Source organism: Carya illinoinensis, chromosome 1 (assembly GCF_018687715.1).
Source record: "Carya illinoinensis cultivar Pawnee chromosome 1, C.illinoinensisPawnee_v1, whole genome shotgun sequence".
Taxonomy (NCBI): Eukaryota; Viridiplantae; Streptophyta; class Magnoliopsida; order Fagales; family Juglandaceae; genus Carya; species Carya illinoinensis.
This window is the reverse complement of record NC_056752.1, coordinates 34126102-34146097: the sequence shown is the minus strand read 5'-3', so window position 1 is coordinate 34146097 and position 19996 is coordinate 34126102. Positions and strand designations below refer to the sequence as shown.

At 38.6% G+C, this 19996-nt stretch overlaps 1 protein-coding gene across 2 annotated transcripts; it reads right to left on the bottom strand.

Moving 5' to 3' along the window:
- Positions 1-2954: 2954 nt before the first annotated feature.
- Positions 2955-19667, bottom strand: LOC122315803 (glutamic acid-rich protein-like). Of its 2 annotated transcripts, none has more exons than XM_043131974.1 (4): positions 19062-19667; positions 17959-18945; positions 4292-5288; positions 2955-4022 (listed from the first exon to the last, which is right to left on the bottom strand). In XM_043131974.1, the coding sequence occupies exons 2-4, from the start codon at positions 18034-18036 to the stop codon at positions 3538-3540; spliced, it is 1560 nt and encodes a 519-aa protein (XP_042987908.1). In that variant the 5' UTR covers positions 18037-18945; positions 19062-19667; the 3' UTR covers positions 2955-3537. The 2 variants fall into 2 exon arrangements, with proteins under 2 accessions (XP_042987908.1, XP_042987918.1); XM_043131984.1 differs by having other exon boundaries at positions 19309-19667.
- Positions 19668-19996: the final 329 nt, after the last annotated feature.

Sequence of the window (19996 nt, the reverse complement as noted above, 5' to 3'; positions counted from 1 at the left end):
AAATTTTAGTTTGTTACAACCAATTTAGAGACACTCACAAAACCTTTGTAGTAGCTAAACTTGGCTTGCAACACCACGAGTGACCCACTCGATCTCTACACGCATGTAGTGTCAGAACTCCGACCTTCCTATAGCTTCCCACGAAAACCTCTTGATCTCTGCATCAACGGCAGCTCCGGACTCTTCAGGCCAACAAATATGTCCACTTCAATGGACTCAAATAAGAGTTGATTTTGAGTGTGTTATGGTGGAGAAGTGTTTATCCAAGAGAGAATCAACCAAATGGGGGAGAGGTTGCTCTAAGAAGTTCTTGGAGGCCGTTAGGGTTTTTGCTCTGATTCTCCACACATAGAACAGAAGTTAAGCTGTTCTATTTATAGTTTCCATCAAATGAGGCGCTTCAAAACCCTACATTGTAAGAGATCTGGAACATTGGCTCGAGCGAAGGTCGAGCGCCACAATCTGCCTGAATTCGCTTGAGCTCAGAGTTGAGCGAGTGTCGAGCGACACACTCTACCTGGGTTCGCTCGAGTTTAGTGTCGAGCGAGGGTCAAGCGGTTGAATCTGCCTAAGTTCGCTCGAGCTGCATGTCGAGCGATGGTCGAGCGATGCAATCTGCCTAAGTTCGCTCGAGCTTCTGTTGAGCGAGGGTCGAGCAAAGTCACGTGTTCTGGCCAATAACGGGCACACTTCAAGCAAGCTTCAAGCCTTTCCGCAACAACACTTGTTATAACACTATTTTACACAGGTTTTCACAAGAATATGCCAATACGCTCATTTTTTCATCAACAATTCCCATTAACACACACCGGCCTTGATGACCTGAAGAGCATCATGTAGTACTGCAAAATGATCATCTCCCAATCATGATCCCTATAGCTACCTACCTACCTAGCATGCATGCATGATGTACTTGATACTTGATCCCTTTCTTTCTCTTGAGTCTTGATACAAAAGCTAGCTAGCTTAGTCGTCGTACGCATGACATGTTAATGTTTCTATGAATTTATGTTTTTCATTGGCCTTCGAAATTAAATAACAAGTAATTAAGTACGTAATACATTTAATTTACTCATATATATATATATGGCTTATGTCACATGATATATAAGCAATATTATCCACGTGATGATCTCTATCTCTTTCTCAAGATCATTGATAAAAGAAAGAATAGCATACCTGTAAGTTAAAATAATTAACCCAAATCGTAGTACTACTACTGCATAATATTTCACAAAATAATAATAGAGAAATAAAAGGGTGGAGGAGAATATATCAATATAAAGATCATGTCCAAATTTCAACAGAAGTTGGAATATCTATATTCGATCGCTTGAATTATATATGAGGATCATTAACTGATCAAGTTGGAGAAAGTTAATATATATTTATAGAATTGAAGCAGTCTTTGTGGGACGACCAACGTCGTCATGTACAGCGATGTTTACCGGCCGGCCTGCATGACCATGACATAGATATTTTTTTCCTCTTTAATTTGGGTCAAGGCCGTTGTAATTTTATTAATTATTATGGAAAGAGAAATACATTTATATAGGTAGGAAGCTGGATCGATGCATGGGAGGGCCCGACAATTAAACAGCAATATTAATAAGACTTTAGTCGAGAGACTCTTGAACTCGATGGAAAAAAGAAATAAATGGAGCTGGGGTCTTGTTGCTCCTAATAATTTAATGGAACGGGTGGAGGATATGGAAATGAATTTAATTGCAATGTGGTCCCTCAAATTAATTCGACTCCTACTCCTAGCTAATTAACATCGTCCATAGGATCAGAGACAACACAACCCAAATTACACATGGGGTGCAAGCACGTACGCATCGCTGCCAAGTTGCTTTCAAATTAATTCTTTTATTAATTATGAAGATGGGTCCCTTTATATTTTGCAATCTACCAATGGATGTTTTACACGTAAAAAATATCTTATGAACAGCTAGCTAACTGCTACAACTCTTTATCTTTTTACTGAGCGAGATGTGGACATCATTTTAGAAAATGTCAAATATTAATTTTATCTTTGTTGAAAAGTCTTGCCATTAATTAAACATCAATCGACGAATTGAATATAGCTAGAAGCAGATAGCCTAAGTTACAAAATGTGTCATGTGTTTAGTGAGTGCCCTAATTCCTTTCTAGCTATTAATTTATAGAATAATGCTACTCATCATTTTAATTTTTATCATTATCTCATGATGTAGTATTAGATAATTAAAAACTATTTATAATATACTATATACTCTCATCCTATTTTCATTCTACTATATAAGATGTGGCATGTTTATATCATTGAATAATAAAAAATTATCTAATAAAAAATTATCCAATAATGATAAATATGTCATATCTTACAGTGTAAAATGAGAGTGATATGGTAGTGTGGCTTATGTATAGAATTTTCCAAAAATAAAATGGGGGAACATCCACCTAATTAAAAAATAAGATTTTTTTGGATCAAGTGTTAGACTAAAAAGAAAACAATCGAAAGAAATCGAAGGACAAACCAAAAGGGCAACATAAATATGGGACGTTTAGCATATCAATTAATAGCTCAAACATATTGCAAATTGTGGAGGAAATAAGAAAATCAATTTGACATATTGCAGTCAAATATGAGGAAGTTGATTAAAGAATTCACTTGTGTTAATGAAACACGGCGCCAACTCAATGTGTATATTATAGAGATGCCATATAACAAACTGATCATCGTTTGCAGCTTGGAGAACATTTTGGAAATTAAGAATCTCGCCAAAAGAGCAAATAGTTAGGACATAAGTGCAAGAAGAAGAAAAGCCAAAGCTAAAGCAGAGAGAGTAGGAAGGTGGACGGATGATGTGAGCCAAGAAAATCAGGGGAAAATGTGACTTGTTTCCGCCGAGCTGCCTGTTAGAGAGCATATATATAGGGTCTCTAGGAAGAACGACTATAGGAGTGGTAAATAAAATGAATGCCACTACTTTCCTTTTCCTCTATTTTACATTTCTTGTAAATAAGAGTTCTATGTTACAAATCAAAATTGTGGGGGGTTTTAAAGACCACATCTAGTCTCCCTAACATTCTCAATTAGATGATGAGCAAGTATAATAAAAATTGCACAAGCTTACACATCTCCCTCTCTAAGCAACCTTTCTGAGCCGCCTTTACGAAAATTTTCATTTTCAATGAATTAGTAGTCCGATGCCATGAGGCAAAAACCCCCTCCCATATAGCCCTGCAATGATGCACTGGAGCATACAATGGCTTGTAACAAATGCGTTTCAATCATGTTTCAACCGAAAAACGTGTTTCAGCCAACCTTATAGAAGAACAAGGCAATCACCCACACAATGCTCCCCTCAACAGAAAGCAATAACAAACAAATGCAGCAAGAAAATTGGATATTTCATCTTCAAGGGCCAGATGCTGCTGTACCTGTCTGTACCTTCCCCATTTGTGGTCCTCTGAAGGGTTTCTGCCCAGCTCAGGTAGAGTATGAGGGTGGCTCGTGCCGTTTGAATAATTAGTGCAAATTTGTATAGTTAATCAGTATGGAATAACATACGGCAGTGCACAAATATCAGCTGATTCTATCCTCAGAGCTTCCTCCCACACCTGCGGTGTGTCCTCAACCCACGAAGATTCCACCTTGGGCTTTTCTGATTGAAAACCATTGCTGCTAAACAGCCATTCTTCGTCATCATAATCCGACCACTTGCTCATTTTAGGTACAGTATATACCTGGCTTAGATACTTGGCATCTGGGTGGGGTGGCTTAGCAATCACTTCCACAATCTGCTCAGCTTGTGCAGAGGCAAGCATAGGCTTCTTTGAGGAGACAGAAGATGACTGGTCTATAACGCCATTTATCTTGTGCTCCTTATTATCCACCTTAAGATTACTGGCTGCACCAGGCCTATCTGAAGCATTTGTGAAAGAAGTTTGACAAGGTTCCAATACCCTTCCATTTACCGGAAATTGATGAGAGGAAGAATTGGGTCTTGCCAATTTACTGGGCCGAATATCACTGGCTGTAAGAAAATTCAAACAGGAAGCATCACTTGTCAGCTAATAAGAATATTATCGGTGTTTGAAATTACATGACAAAAGTGATTCAATGTTATTCCATGAACAACTGGCAATTAACTCGGGAAAATTCTTTCACACAAAAATACGTGAAATCACAAGGGACCCACCAAAGTCTAAAGGATAGTTAGCCTACGACCATCCTATGAAGTCCATAACCTGAAAGCAATGATTGGGCTTCAACAATTCATTGTTCATTACAAAAAGAACTCACCATGTAAAACTCCATTTGTATCCACTTCCTTCCGTTTCTTGAGACTTTCCTCAGAAGTGGCACTCTTGTCGCTGTCCTTGGGAAGTTTTGGGGTTCTAGCATTATGGCTATTGATAAGGTCACTCTGGTTGCTTTCTTTTAGTTCATCATGTTCTGTGTTCTTATGTTCAGTTTTCGCCTTTGCTTTCTCCTTTTTTTTTTGTTTGTCCCGGTCCTTATCCTTCCCTTGGCTCTTTTTCTCTCTATCTTTTTCCTTGTGTTTATCCCCCCGTTTATTATCAATTTCCTTTTCTTTGGCCTTTTCTTTCTCTTCTGCCCTTCTATCAATATTTTTGTCAAATAGTCCAGATATTCCTTCAACTCTAGTTTGAGCAACCCCAGCAAGGTTCGGAACCATTGAATTTCCACTAAATCTTGACTCACCCTTAATTCCGGGACCATCCATCTTTCTATCATCAACCCTCTTGCTCTTCTCCTTCCCTTCAACCCTAATATCAGTACCTTTAGCCACCAATTTCACCATCCCCTCATCCTTTCTTTGGTCTGTATTTGTGAACTTCTCAACCAACTTGTTCTCGGTTGCCCTGTTATCATCTTTGATCCTCTTGCCAAGCTCCTGCACAAATTTAAAATCCTTTGTCTCCCCCACAAGATGGCTGCTCTCACTTTGTTTCTTTGCATTGTAACCTGCAAACTGCCTAGCATTTCTTTTCTCATCTGAAATATTATTTTTACCTTTATCCCTTTCCTCTCTATGGATGAATTTTTCCCCAATTTGACACTCGGATTGCCCCAGAAGTCTCTTCTCATCTGGGACACTGTTTTTCTCCTTATCCCTGTCCTTCTCCTCATCCTTCTTTTTATCTCTGTTCTTGTCCTTCTTGTCTTTCTTTTCCCTGTGCTTCCCTTCACTTTTCTCTGTCTCTCTTTTCTCTTTAGTTTCTCTCTTCTCTTTGTCCCTTTTCTCCTTTTTTTGCTTCTTTTCTTTGTGCTTTTCCTGTGAACCATGCAAGAACAACAATAAGAAATTGCATTTCTAAAAAACAGAGAATTTTATACGGGATTATGAAAAATCCACACAACACAGAAAATAATAATTAGTTTTTTCATATATGCACTCTAATTTTGCCTTGTTAATATGTTCGGAGGACCAGTTTAGAATTAGTTTTAGGTGACATAAATGCTGAGCAGATTCCATTCAGTCATATAGCAACAAAGAACAGCAAAGGAAGACGCAGCAAACAAAAACAAGCACAACAAATAAATAAAAAAACACAACAAATGAAGGCTGGAGAGAAATATTCTAGCCATTAAAAAACATGACCCTCACAATGCCTCTAACTTATTTGAGCTAGCGGGAGGTTTAGATAGTGAGTTGAGATGAGATGAGATGAGATTAAAGTAGAAAGTTGAATAAAATATTATTATAATATTATTTTTATATATTATTTTGTTTTGAGATTTGAAAAAGTTGAATTGTTTCTTGTTTGGAAATTTGAAAAAATTGCAATGATTAGATAAGATGAGATGAGTTAAAATGCTTTCTAAATCCAAACAAAATCAAGAAAAGCAACACATACACAAAAAATAACCAGAACCATATATTTTGCCAAGTCCTTTATAAATCCAATAAAGTATTAAAGTTTTTTTTATTGGCACCGGGTGTTTGGGAACAATGTCCCAACTAATTTTAGGAGTGCACAAGCCCTCAACAAGAAGTTCCTTGCAAGTGCACCTCGGGTAATTCAAGAGAAAATTTTCTCAGTCTGATTGCCCCTAGAAATTGTTTGCACCCAAGGGGATTTAAACTGTACCCCCCAAGCCCAAGGCTTTTACCACTCGAGCCAACCCCTGGTGGTCCCAATAAAGCATTAAAGTGAGAGCTTCAACTGCTTCGTTTCCACATTTGAACCACAAACTACTCGATGTTACTAAAATGCAGTTTGAAATATAAAAACAGAGCCCCATAGAGAGTAACTACTCACGTTTTACCCGATAAAACAAAGAAAATGTGAGGGAAAAAGAGGTGAGTTGGCCTCATGGAGTGGGGCTATGGGAAGCATATAAGAAGAGTTTGGGATACACATGCAAGAAATATCTACTTTACGGTGGGTAATGGATCCAATGTCAAATTTTGACATGATCTATGATATGGTGATAGGGCACTCAAGGAAACTTATCCACAAGTTTATGGTTTAGCAAAGATGAAAGAAGCCTCAATTGTAGACCATTAATCATCCCCAATGGTATTCCCCCATGGAATGTTACATTCCTCAAAGATGCACAAGATTGGGAAATTGATTTTTTTCGAAATTCTTTGACCTTGTGTATTCCACCCGTTTGTTGGGGGGAGTCAAAGAAAAGCTTTTTTGGTGCCCCTCAAAGAAATGGATATTCACAGTCCGCTCTTTCTACCAACCCATAACCACACACAACACAAATCCATTCCCATATGGAAGAGTATTTGGAAGACAAAGGCACCTCTAAAGGTAGCATTTTTTGCATGGATGACTTTTTTAGGGGAAGATTCTCACTCTAAACAACTTGAGGAAACATCAAATCATAGTCATAGATTGGTGTTGTATGTGCAAGAAGAGCGGAGAGTTTGTTGACCACCTACTACTTCATCGAGACTACCATGACTTTGTGGAATAAAGTCTTTGCTCGGTTCGGGCAAGCTTGGGTGATGCCTAAAAGGGTAAGCAACCTCCTAGCTTTTTGGAGAGGCATTCGGGACAACTCCCATAGTGCATCAGTATGGAAGATGGTCCCAATATGCCTACGGTTGTGCATTTGAAGGGAGAGGAATGAAAGAAGTTTTGAAGATCAATAGCAATCAACGGATGAGCTTAGAAACTTATTTTTGAATATTTTACTCTATTGGTCAATTTTAATTGATTTTCATGGCATTACCTTTCAAAAATTCCTTGTATCACTAAACTAGCACGCTTAGGCGTTGCTTTTGTATATGTCTTGTATACTTGGGCTCTTGCCTACTCTTTTCATCAATAAAATTTTGTTTACCGATAATAAAAAGAAATAGAGCAGAGAGAAAATAGGAAGAAAAAAAAAAACCTGAAGTTTCACCCGTGTTTTGATCTATTATCTAAAACCCAAGATTCTCACCAAAACTCACTTATTGAGGACCAAGATTCTCACCAAAACTCACTTATTGAGGAATGGGATGGCACTATTCCCATCCCAGCATTAATGAACCACTCAAAAGGTAGATAAATTTTAAGTATTTCTTCCTTAGTTGGTTAACCAAACTCACTATAAGGATTGTGAACATCATAGCTTCAAATCTTGGAGAAAATCATGATGTGAAGTTATTCATCACAATCAAAATCTCCAGCCAAACCCTTAAGGGTTGGCTTAAGTGGTAAAGGCCTTAGGTTTGAGAGTATGCTCTCTCCAAGTATAAGGTTCAAATCCCCTAAAACAAGTTCTATGGGCCATTGGACTGGAGGGTTTTCTGCTTGAATTACCTGAAGTACACTAGCAGGAAACTCCTTGCGGCCTGTGCACCCCCGGGATTAGTTGGGACGCTATTCTTGTACACCCGATGCCAAAAAAAATAAAAAAATAAAAACTCCAGCCATTCAATGGAAAAGTTGTACTTATAAACTTAAGTTAGACAACAAAAATCACCCCACCTCCTAAACAAAAAAGAAAACAAAATGAAAGACAACAAAATGAAAGGAAACCACACCAGATTTTTTTTTTTTTTTTGGAAAGGTAAAAAGATTTTATTAATCCATCTAAATAGGCAAAACCCGAGTACACAGGAAGTATACAAGAAAAAGCTTAATTACAACAATTACGCGTTACGGAAAGCAGCGTAAAAGTCATTAAGACTCGTTCAATTCAATACAATAGAAGAGGCCCAGAGCAACGGGTGAAAGAAAAAAGCCCTAAAATCATCCGGAGAGCGTTCCCTATTGTCGAAATAGCGGTCATTTCTTTCATTCCATTTGCACATCATTAAACATAAAGACACCAACTTCCATACAGCTGCGATCTGTCGATTGCCCCGAATCCCTCGCCAACAAGACATAAATCGATCACCCTCCTAGGCATAGCCCATCCAATGTCAAGCCTAGTGAAGATTTCATCCAATAATACCTTAACTACTTCACAATGAAGAAGGTGATTTGCTGATTCACTGTTGTGTTTGCACATGAAGCACTAATCCATTATGTAGAGTCCGCGCTTTCTTGTCTATAGTCAATATTTTACCATGGGATGCCAGCCAGCCGAAGTAAGCAACCTTGAGGGGGACATTACTCCTCCAAATGCTCTTCCAAGGGAAGGCATTGAAGGTGTGAATCATCAAGGCCTTGTAGTAGGATAGAACTGAAAATTTCTTGTTCCCTGTGCGTGTCCAGAGTAATCTATCCTCCTCTCCTGCCCTTTGTTTCAGTGCAGCATATAACAAGCTGTAGAAATCATTGATGTCTCCCACTTCCCAATCCTAGACAGCTCTAGTGAAACTCACGGACCAATGAATGGAATCAACAATATTGCACATATTATCAACCATCGAGGAACCTTGATTTGATGCAATCCTAAAAAGTGAGGGAAAAGAGTTTTTCAAAGCAAAATCCCCACACCAAATATTGTGCCAAAACCTGATTCGTGTGCCCCTTCCCACCTCAAGCCTACAATTGCCGAGAAAATCATCCCAACCATTCCGAATAAGTTTTCAAATTCCCACGCCATAAGCCCATCTTACTTCCTTAGAGCACCAACCTCCCTTAAAGCTCCCATATTTGACATCTAGAAGATTCCTCCAAAGAACGTCTCCTTCCTAATGATAACGTCATAACCATTTTCCAAGAAGTACCTTCAACCCTTGTTGAAGGTTCTCAATTTTCTTACGCCTAACCCGCCACTGCACGACAAAGGGGTGCATACTTTATCCCACTTAATCAAGTGGAACTTTTTTACATCCTCTAGCCCTCCCCACAAGAAATCAAGGAAAATCTTCTCCAGTCAATTCGCCACCCCTACAGGCACAGGAAATAAAGAAATGAAGTACGTTGGGAGATTAGATAACGTCCTCTTAGGGGAGGTTTGGGGGTAGAAATGAGAATTTTGAATTTGAGATGAGAGTTTAAAATATTATTTTTAGTATTATTATTGTTTTGAGATTTGAAAAAGTTGTATTAGGATTTGAAAAAGTTGAATTATTTATTATATTTTGTGTGAGGATTTGGGAAAGTTGTAATGATGAGATGAGAATTTTGAGTTTGAGATGAGAATTCTCATCTACCAAATCTGCCCTTAATAAGTGTGATTCTCCCGCCCTTAGACAAGTAAATTCTCTTCCAACTCGCCAACTTGCCTTCGATTTTCTCAACAATCCCTTCCTACATTGCCTTGGATTTATGAGGGGCTGCCAAAGGAAGTCCAAGGTACTTCATAGGCAAAGATGAAACCTTGCAGCCCGAGATGGCAGCCACTTCACTTAAGTTATTAACCGAACCAACAAGAACTACTTCCGACTTTGATAAATTCACCTTAAGGCCAGAGACAGCTTCCAAGCAAAGTAGAAGTGCTCTTAGGGAGCAAATGTGATCAAGGTCTGGGTTACAAAAAATCAGTGTATCATCGGCGAAAAGAAGATGAGAGATTGTCAAGCTTCCATGTGAGGAACTGCCCACCGAGAAACCTGAGATGAAAACCCTATCCACCACCCCTTCCAACATTCTACTCAGCATATCCATGACTAGAATGACTAAAAGTGGAGAGGGATTGTGGATCCCCTTGTCTCAAACCCCAAGAACTGTTGAAGAAGCCTTCGGGAGTGCCATTGACCAAGACAGAATCTGACGGTGGTAATAAAATGCTTTATCCACTAATACCATCTTTCCCCAAAGACGTACCTACCAAGTATATACAACAAGAAATCCAGTTCAAATAATCAAATGCCTTTTCCATATCCAATTTACACAAGATACCTGAAATGCCGGCTCTGACTCTACTCTCTAGGCATTCGTTGGCGATGAGGACCAAGTTTAGTATTTGTCTTCCTTTCACAAAGGCATTTTGGGACTTCAAGATGATCTTCCCCATGACTTCAGTCAACTACTTTGCTAGAATTTTATAGATGATCTTATAAACCCCACTCGCCAAGCTTATGGGACGGAAATCTTGCACTTCCACCGACCTCGCCCTCTTGGGGATAAAAGCGATGAAAGAGACATTAAGGCTTTTCTCATATTTCATGAAAGAGTGAAATGACAGCACCCCCCCCCCCCCCCCCCCCCCAAAAAAAAAAAAAAAGACGACTCTGATGGGGAGAGGAAATGCCATTTAAGCCAAAGCTCATAATAACAAGTGAAGCATACCCAAATACAAGCTCATTGACCACTAATGTAGTGTCTGTGGCAACCTGCTTGAACCTTGACTAAACTGAACATAAGCAGCAACATAAGTTCCCATCTCATCCATTCCATCTTTTTTTTTTTAAAGCACAAAAAATTCAATAAAAAGCTCAAAATGCATACTCAAACACACATGTTAGGTACAAGAGAGATACCTATCTGGAAAGAGGGAAAATACAAGAAATTCATGTAAGTACGAACCATTTTCCACATTGCAGCAGTTTGCCAGCTTCCACATAACCCTCTACAAGAGTAAAAAAGATCCACTATTCTACTAGGTATAACCCAGGACAAATCAAACCAACAGAAGAAGTCAATCCACAAAGTAGTAGCTATCTCGCAATGGAGTAAAAGATGATTTGAAGACTGTCTACTCCTCTTACACATGCAGCACCACTAAATGCCAAAAATGTGTTTTTTCCTCGGATTGTCCATCATGAGAATATTTCCTATAGAGGTTTTCCAAGCAAAAATACAGGTATTGGAGGAATCTTAGTCGCCAGATCTTACAAGGAGATGGGCTTATTAACCCATGCTTTATACAAGCTAACATGCACTGATTTGCATTTTCACATGCCTATGAAATGCCGATCCATAAAAAGAGACCACCAATCTAAATCTTTAAATTGTTACCCTCCAGAAAAGGAAAAAAAAAAAAAAGGAGACAATGCTTATGTACCATTTTCAAAAGTCCTTCGAAGGACACGTCGCATGAAAGTTCTTTCCCCATTTATGCAACCTAAATGTTTAAGAATGAGGTTGACTTATTCATCATAAAGTAGTAGCACCATGAGTACTGCCACCATGCCTGATCAAGTTGATTACCCTTTCTCAAAGAATGTTATCCCATAAATAGGCTCTAGGAAGAGAAAATTAGGGATATTAAAACCCAAGTAAATGTCGGATGGAAAGATTTCATATAATCTAATACTTCATCCTTCTGGAGTGTAAATTTCCTAGTGGCACTCAGGATGACCAAATACGACAAAGGACTTACGGAAGTTAAAATCATGATGTCAAGGATTGCTCTTCTAAAAAATCTAAACTACCATACCAAATCAAGAAGGCCAATAGAACTCCACCTACATAGAAACCATGTACATCGGAAGCTGTATATCCTTTCAACTACGAAAAGCTTGAAAATGTAAGATCCTAAAATGGTCCAGAAATCAAGTCTCTTTACCTTCAAAATAAATATATAAATGAGGAAGGCAACAAAATACAGCTTGTGACCCAAAATCAGTTCCAAAAACAAAAATTGACAAGTACTTCCAAAAAACAATTACAAGACTGCAACCGATATTTTAACCGTTAGAGAAACACTAGTTCTCCCTCCAGAGGAAGCAATTTTGTGGGTCATCAAGCCAGTAAAATTCCCTCTTCTACCATCAAAAGATCTCCTCAAAATATCAGTTCTGCACAACAATTGAGCATGTCTTACACTTGTCCTTCAGTCATGAAGGAGGCAATAATCTCAAGGACCTTACTTTCCTTCAACCATCAAAACACACTATGACCCCACTCATTAAATTCAAATCCCAGTGTTTCAGGTGATGAAGTTTCTCCTCGTCCTATATTACCAAGATACCCCTCATAAAGAACTTCATGTCACATATTTTCAAAGCTTAAAAAGAACAAATTTGTAACCAGAATTAATAGATTACAGGGATAAACGCAGGCAATCCTAGGGAACAACACAACCAAAATTTGTACCATGAAGCTTCTCACTTCAGCAAGATATAAAGCTAATTTGCTGAGATCCTCACATCATATTTTCTGCGAAAAGCTTCTAGTATCTTAACATCTAGGACAAGACTAAAAAGTCCCATCATAAGATTCCTTATTATAACTTCAAGGTGTAATAACAAGTATTAGTTTAGAGGAGAACAAACAATTAATACTCACTGACCTCCCTAATACAAACAGAATGATATCTCACAGATAAAAATGTCATTGTCCAAAATCTGAATAAAAACACCTACATACTCAAAAAAAATGAGAGACACAAGTCTTGCTTATAATAAGCAGCCATTGAACTTCTGTTCTGGTCTCATTTCATCGGATAGCCATCATTTCCTACAGCTTGAAATCTGATTTAAATTAGACTTATGAGTGTGTTTTAGTCCAGTCCAATTAGAAGCTTGTTTACAGTCAAAGAAATTCTAGCCCTATTACAAGTCAAGATCTAGCAGCTACATAAGTGTGCCTTTGTACTCAAATGATTCGGAGTTGATTAATGTAAGTGTTTTGGTTTATGGAAGGCTTGTATGTCTAGAGTAATTCTTATCATTCTCTCTCTTCACGGATACTTTTTACATTTGCTCATAGCATGTGGAAAGATACAATCTCAACTTCTTTGCAAGTCTTTCGCAACCCAAGTCAAAAGCTTTCATTTACTCTCTCAAAGCAGTGTATCTATTCCCAGGCCTTCACCCACCGATCAACCTTTAAAGAGAACCCTATCTTTTTGCTGTCAAGAATTCTTGCAGCCTTTATTCCTTGTTTAAGTCACTTGTCACCCAGTCAAACATAATATTTTTCCAGCCATATTCAAACCATAAACACTACATCATCATACAATTCCAAGCCCTTGACCCATTAAGTTTGCCAAACCCCAAGCCCACCATAGCATATACACAGATTCTCTATGGAAAGCCATCTCTAAAGTTTCATCACTGGTGTTAACTCTTTTTTTTTTTTTTTTTTTTTTGAACAGTAAGAAATTTATTAAAAAACCATGTAATTAGGCATACCCCAAGTAAACAAGAAGTATACAAGAGAAAACACCTAATTACAAACTAAAGCTAAAAAACAGCATGAAATTCAATGGAACTTTTTTTTACAGGTAAAAAGGAACAGTAATTGCCAACTGACGACACCCAATTCGATCATGGTTGGACACGATTCAATGGAACTAAATCCATCCATTACAATAACCGAAGCCCAAAGCAATAAAGTATGAAAAAAGAAAGCCCTAATCCCATCCATTGAGCATTCTCTATTATCAAAACCAAAGTTTTGAACTCCGTTCCGGTGATTATTCCAGTGAAGGTACTAGAATGGAATATTACCATACCAGTTGTTTCGGTGTACCGTTTTGGGATAATTTTTATACAAATAAATAATATATAATTATATATTTTTTTTTATAAGTAATAATATATAATTATATATATAAACCATATTCTAAAATAACAATACAAGGTTGGATGAAAAACTCAAGTAATTAGAGTGCTCAAATATCATATATTGTGATTCAAAAATTATTATGGTAGATGATAAAGAAAGAACACATTCTATGCATAAACCAAAAAAGTTCGAAAAGAAACAACAAATTTAGGTGGAGTACGATTGGTTGGACTTCATGGCTAAGCTCACATAGCCTTTCTGTCATTGTGTGCTAGTCTCAATTTGCTGTGCCATCCAGGAAAGTACAGCATGGTACAAGTACCATGACAATGTTGTCATTCAAACCTACAGTAGGTTTACATTATTTTCCAGTTTCAACTTTCCCCTTCCTATCACTCTCTCTCTCTGCAATTTGTTCATCTCAAATACACGAGGATATTACATTTGGTCTCGTGGACTTTGCTATTTCTATGAGAAGGCCATGTTTTGTCGAGGGAGATGATGGGTATGGCATCTTTGGCAAACATGGAAGCTGGCTTATCTAGAACCTAGCAACATAGAGTCACAGACAACCTTTCTTGTCTAGGTCGCTTTGTCACAGTGTTGCTTGTAATGGTAATACGGGGCGTAGTTTCATAAGATTTGGGAGATTCTATGATGCCAGACTCGAAGAGAATCGGCCCCTTTCTTGGAAGCTTGTTTTCTGTGTAAGAAACCACTTAGGATATCGGACCAAAACGTCCATTCCGGCCGGAATACCGAAATCCGGCCAAAATGGATCGAAACACACCGAAATTCTATCCGGGACGGAATACCTACTTGCACTATGCTGGTTACTGTTCCGACACGGCAAATTCCGGTCATTTTGGCTAGAACGGAACGAATTTCAAAACCTTGATCAAAACAACGTCCATTCCTCTCATTCCAAATATACCACATAAGACAAAGTGGAACCATCTTCCAAACAACCGCTATTTGACAATTTCCTTGAATTCCTCTCCAACAGGCCAAAAGATTCCCTACACTCTTAGGCATCACCCAAGAAATGCCAGACTTGACAAAGACCTCATCCCACAAAGCTCTTGACACATCACAATGAAGAAGAAGGTGATCCACCAATTCTCCACACCTTTTGCACATAAAAGCACCAATCCATTACAATGATTCCATGCTTTCTCAGCTTATCAATAGCGAGTATTTTCCCATGAGCAGCCAACCGCCCGAAGAATCAGACCTTGAGGGGCACTTTGCTTCTCCAAATATTTTTCTAAGGGAAAAAATCACAAGAAGAATGTGGCACCAAGACTTTGTACAAAGATCTAACCAAAAATTTCTTATTACAAACTTGATTCCAGATTAATCTATCCTCCCCTCCAGATTTTAAATTTAAGGCATAGAGCAAGCTGTAAAAATCAGTGATAGCCCCCACCTCCCAATCTTGGTCATCTCTAATAAAACTTACTGACCACTGAATAAGACCAGCAGTGTTGCTCATGCAATCAGCTACAGAAGCACCTTTATCTGAAGCAATTCTAAAGAGGGAAGGGAAAGCAATCTTCAAGGCCACGTCTCCACAACATAAATCATGCCAAAAACTGATCCGATTACCCCTACCCAGTTCAAATCTGTACTTTATGAAGAACTCCCCCCATCCACTACAAATGAATTTCCACACTCCCACTCCATATGCCCCTCTAACCACATTTGAGTACCAACCTCCCCAAATAATCCCATGTATGACATCAATAACAATCCTCCAAAGAGCATCCCCTTCTTGATGATACTGCCACAACTATTTCCCTAAAAGTGCCTTATTGAAAGTTTTCAGCTTTCTAATCCCCAAACCTCCCGAATATAAAGGAGAGCAAATCTTATCCCACTTGAGCAAGTGGAATTTCTTCTCATCCTCCAATCCACCCCACAAGAAGTCATGGAATATCCTTTCTATTCTATTAGCCACTCCTACAGGCAAAGGGAATAACGATAGGAAATAGGTTGGGATATTTGATAAAGTACACTTAATTAAGGTGATTCTACCACTGATCCTTTTTCCAGCCAGCCAACCTACTTCCAATTTTCTCTAAAACCCTGTCCCAAATTGCCTTAGATTTAAAAGGTGCCCCCAAGGGACGACCCAGATATTTCATAGGCAAAAAAGACACCTTACATCCCAATATATCAGTCAAATCCTCTAGATTATTGACCAAACCTACGGGGACCATTTCAGATTTGGACAAATTGACTTTTAGCTTCAAAAATAACAAAAGTGCCCTCAAAGAATGGATCTGATCAGAATTTGGCTCACACAGTTTCAAGGTATCATCCGAAAAGAGTAAGTGAGGGAAATTAATGCTGCCATGGGCGGAACTGCACCCCGAGAAGCCAAAGATAAAACCCCTATCCACTGCCACCTTCAACATTCTACTTAACACATCCATAACTAAAACAAAGAGAAAGGGGGGCAAGGGTCCCCTTGTCTCATTCCCCGTGAGCTGTTAAAAAAACCAATTGGAGTGCCATTAACCAAAACTGAAAATCTAGCAGAAGAAATGCAATACTTCATCCACTTACACCATTTTTCCCCGAAACCATGCCTACAAAGGATATATATAAAAAAAATCCCAATTGACATGGTCAGAAGCCTTCTCCATAGCCAATTTGCGAAGGATGCCTAGAACTCTGTCTCTGATTCTACTTTTTTTTTTTATAATTAATAAGAGATTTTATCACCAAGAATAGGCACAACCCAAGTACACACGAAGTATACAAAGGAAATACCTACTGCACTCTAGAAGCAGGAAAAAGACTAGAACAGATTCAGTACATTATCATCATCCCTTACAAAAATCCTAGCCCACAAACATAATGTAGAAAAGAAAAAATTCCGAAACTCTAATTCTACTCTCCAAGCATTCCTTAGCAATGAGAATGGAGTCAAGGATTTGTCTACCCTTGACAAAGGCATTTTGAGATTTTGTGATGATCTTTTCTGGTGTTAACTCTTTGATCAATTATTTTCAATTTCAATCCCAATCATTTAGTGAGTCAACTGGCCAAATCATAATGAGTTAGGCAGACAGACCAAGCGACCAACTCAACATCCATTGGGGGGTGTTTAATTATGAGGCCCAACTTTAATGGATTAAATGCTACACATCAATCAGGTCTGTTTATGAATAAAAATGTGCCCATGTTGGGTGAGGATTTTAATAAGCAGGCAGGCTACTTAAGCCAGATTTTTGGATGTGGGTGGAAAAGGCCCATTGTCATGTACAGATTATGAAGTAGGGGAAGGATACATAAATTTCAGTACTTTTTACCCAAAAAATCTAATGAGTAAACAAACTGAGCAAATTATCCAAAAACCATAAATGCATCGCGTGGCCATCATACAATGAAATGAATGCTTGAGGAAACATGTTAGTAAGGAATCCCATTGCCATAACTTCAATATCTATTCCAAAATAAACTGTTACAAATATATATAAAAAAAGACGTGTTAAAAAATGATGGGCAGAGTCCATCCTAACAATCAATCAGAAGTTCCCAATGCCTATCATCCGAAATGGACAATAGGCATGCCTTGCCATTGTACCCTTCCATTATCCTTTTTGATAAGTAGTAATTCATTAATAAACAAACAAGTACACAGAAATGTATAAATCAATTTATATCAAGAAGATAAAGATAAAAGAAAGTCATGTATGTTTAACCCATTAAAATCTGTGAAAACAGTCCAGGATAAGAGAATATGGATAAAAGAAAGAAAAATAAAAAATAAAAAAGTTTTGAGCTCCTTCAACATCTTTTTCCGATCCTTGAAGATTTTGTCTTTCGGTTCCTTTTACTATCCTCAATGGCAACAAAACACCCACTAGATTAGTCTTAGATAATCAAAATCTTATATGTTCTTACAGCCTACTAAACCAATCGGTTAACGCAGTTTTTTAGTCAGATACCCCCAAAATTACCCATATTTATTTGAGCAATTGCATAAAGCTATGTAGTGCATGAATTCTAGCGGTGACATGAGAAATGAGATTTTATCACAATTTGATGCTGTGAAGCTCACAACAATATTATTTCCTAGCACCTAACGAATGCCACACCAATTATGGACTATTAATGGATAAAAGAAAGTAAATGAACCTTTTTTAATAAGTCCACATCCTCGGTCTTAGCCTTCTTTTCATATCCTGGTGGTGGGAACCGAAAGCAGCGCGACATTGCAGGAAATCCAGGAGTACACCTTACTAGCACCTTCCACTAACAAAAATGCTCGAATTACATTCCAGTAATGCTGTTCCGGAAAGATAACGAACCAGAAACTATGCTCCTGTCCATACACCATGTCCCCGCATTCATTTCCAGCTTCAATATCCCTCCATAAGCATGCCACTCGCTCCAACAAACACCAATTACAAAACCCACCAACCTTTCTTCCCCACTAGCGAAAATGTACACAGGCGTCACCCAGGTATCGCCAAAAAATCCTTAAAAAATTAACACCAGATGATAACCACCCAATCAAACCACTGTGGTACTACACTAAACAAGTTAAACAAGACAAGGATAGCAAAGCTGAGAAATTTCTTTGGTCAATAATTTAGCGCAAACTATGTTAACCCAAAGGGTTTCTTCAGAAACAAAAACGGCGAACTACAATCAGAACCCCTGTGTTGCCTTCTGGGCCAACACAAAAACATCACCTCCTTCTTATAAGCGAATCCCAACACCAAAATCATTCCCGACTTAAAGATCAAACAAGCAAAGAAGCAAAGACCCAGAAACACTTAATCCTCCAAAAAGATCGATTCCCCCGTCTCGGATCACTGTCTACACACGATTCAATACGTGCAATCCTCTTCCATGCTCGGAGCACCAATGGGTAACCATTGTTCCTAAGCAATCTCCGAACTCGATAGATGAACCCTAGTACTATCAAATCCACAATTTTGATTCCGTGGAAGACTGGAGCTCGTGCCCATCGCCGAGCACACTCCTGTACTCTCCAATCTGTGCTCCGATCAAACCTAATTTAAGTCCAAAATTGAGGAATTGAACAAGTGTGATGGATTGCGATCCGCAAGAACCCTAGAAATCCCGCAGCAAAAGAAGCCCGTTTCTCAGCACAAGCTGTCAGTACAAAAAAGAAACCTAATTATGCTACTCGAATAAATTCAGAAAGAAGAATAAAAATCGAGATTTGGAGAAGAGAGAGACAGAAGAGAATCAAAGACTTTATTGGGTACCGATCAAAAGCGGTAAAGCGAAGCACGATTCGAAGCGTCCGCAAAAAAAAAATGGGGAATTTGGAGAGGAGAAGAAGTTATGAATTTGCGGGATTGGGATTTCTTTGCCCAAGACAAAGTTGGGAATGTAGTGTAGGAGGAAAAGGATATCTCTCTCTCTCTCTCTCTCTTCCTTCGGTAAGAAGAAGAAGAAGAAGAAGAAGAAGAAGGAACAGGAGGGATAGCAGAGTAATAATGGGGGAAGCACCTTAACTATTGGGTTTTTGTTTGTGTCCAGTGGGTTTCTCTTTGATGGTGTCTGCGTGTGAGTGTGTGCGCGTCTGCGTTCGAGTATTTGTGTGTTACCTACAGTCTCTCTCTCTCTCTCTCTCTCTAAAAATTGCAGTAGGTTTTGTTCAAAGGTTGCACGCGAGAATGAAAGCCAAAAGGAAACTGTGGAAGAAGGCGGTGCTAACTGCTAATTATATTGCTCTGTGTATGAGATGGGGGCTTGAGGCACAGAGACGCTAATGGAAGACAAAGAAAACGCGCCGAGGACGCGCGTGAGAGAGAGAGTGAACTCCCTTCCCTTGTGCTCTGAGAAGATCCATTAGCCTAAGCACATGTATGTGGGTTGGTTGGGTTTGGTTTGGTTACCTTGGTCCTTAACATCCCCACTACTTTTGCTGCTACTACACGTGTCACCACCCCACCCTATGATCACTGCCTCCATATGTTCTCATCTACGTGTCCCCTTCCCTTTGATGGATGTTTACCATACCCTCCATTCTTTTCCATGGTTGTGAATGCCTAGCTAGGGCAACCTTTTGCTCAAGAAACTCTCCCCCTTTATGTTTTATAAGGTTATTCCCCTATGGAACACCTGGTTCATGCTTAATTATTCAAAGCAAATTGATATTTTTACTTTAAATTTTGTTATTTTATATCATTGTAGA

Bases quoted from the DNA above. Each gene is read 5' to 3' on its own strand.
- LOC122315803 (XM_043131974.1), bottom strand. From the start codon at position 18,036: ATGTCGCGCTGCTTTCGGTTCCCACCACCAGGATATGAAAAGAAGGCT. The intron at 5,289-17,958 runs GTTCATTTACTT...CATGGTTCACAG, and splicing joins ATGTGGACTTATTAAAAAAG to GAAAAGCACAAAGAAAAGAA. The intron at 4,023-4,291 runs GTGAGTTCTTTT...ATTTTCTTACAG, and splicing joins TACAAATGGAGTTTTACATG to CCAGTGATATTCGGCCCAGT.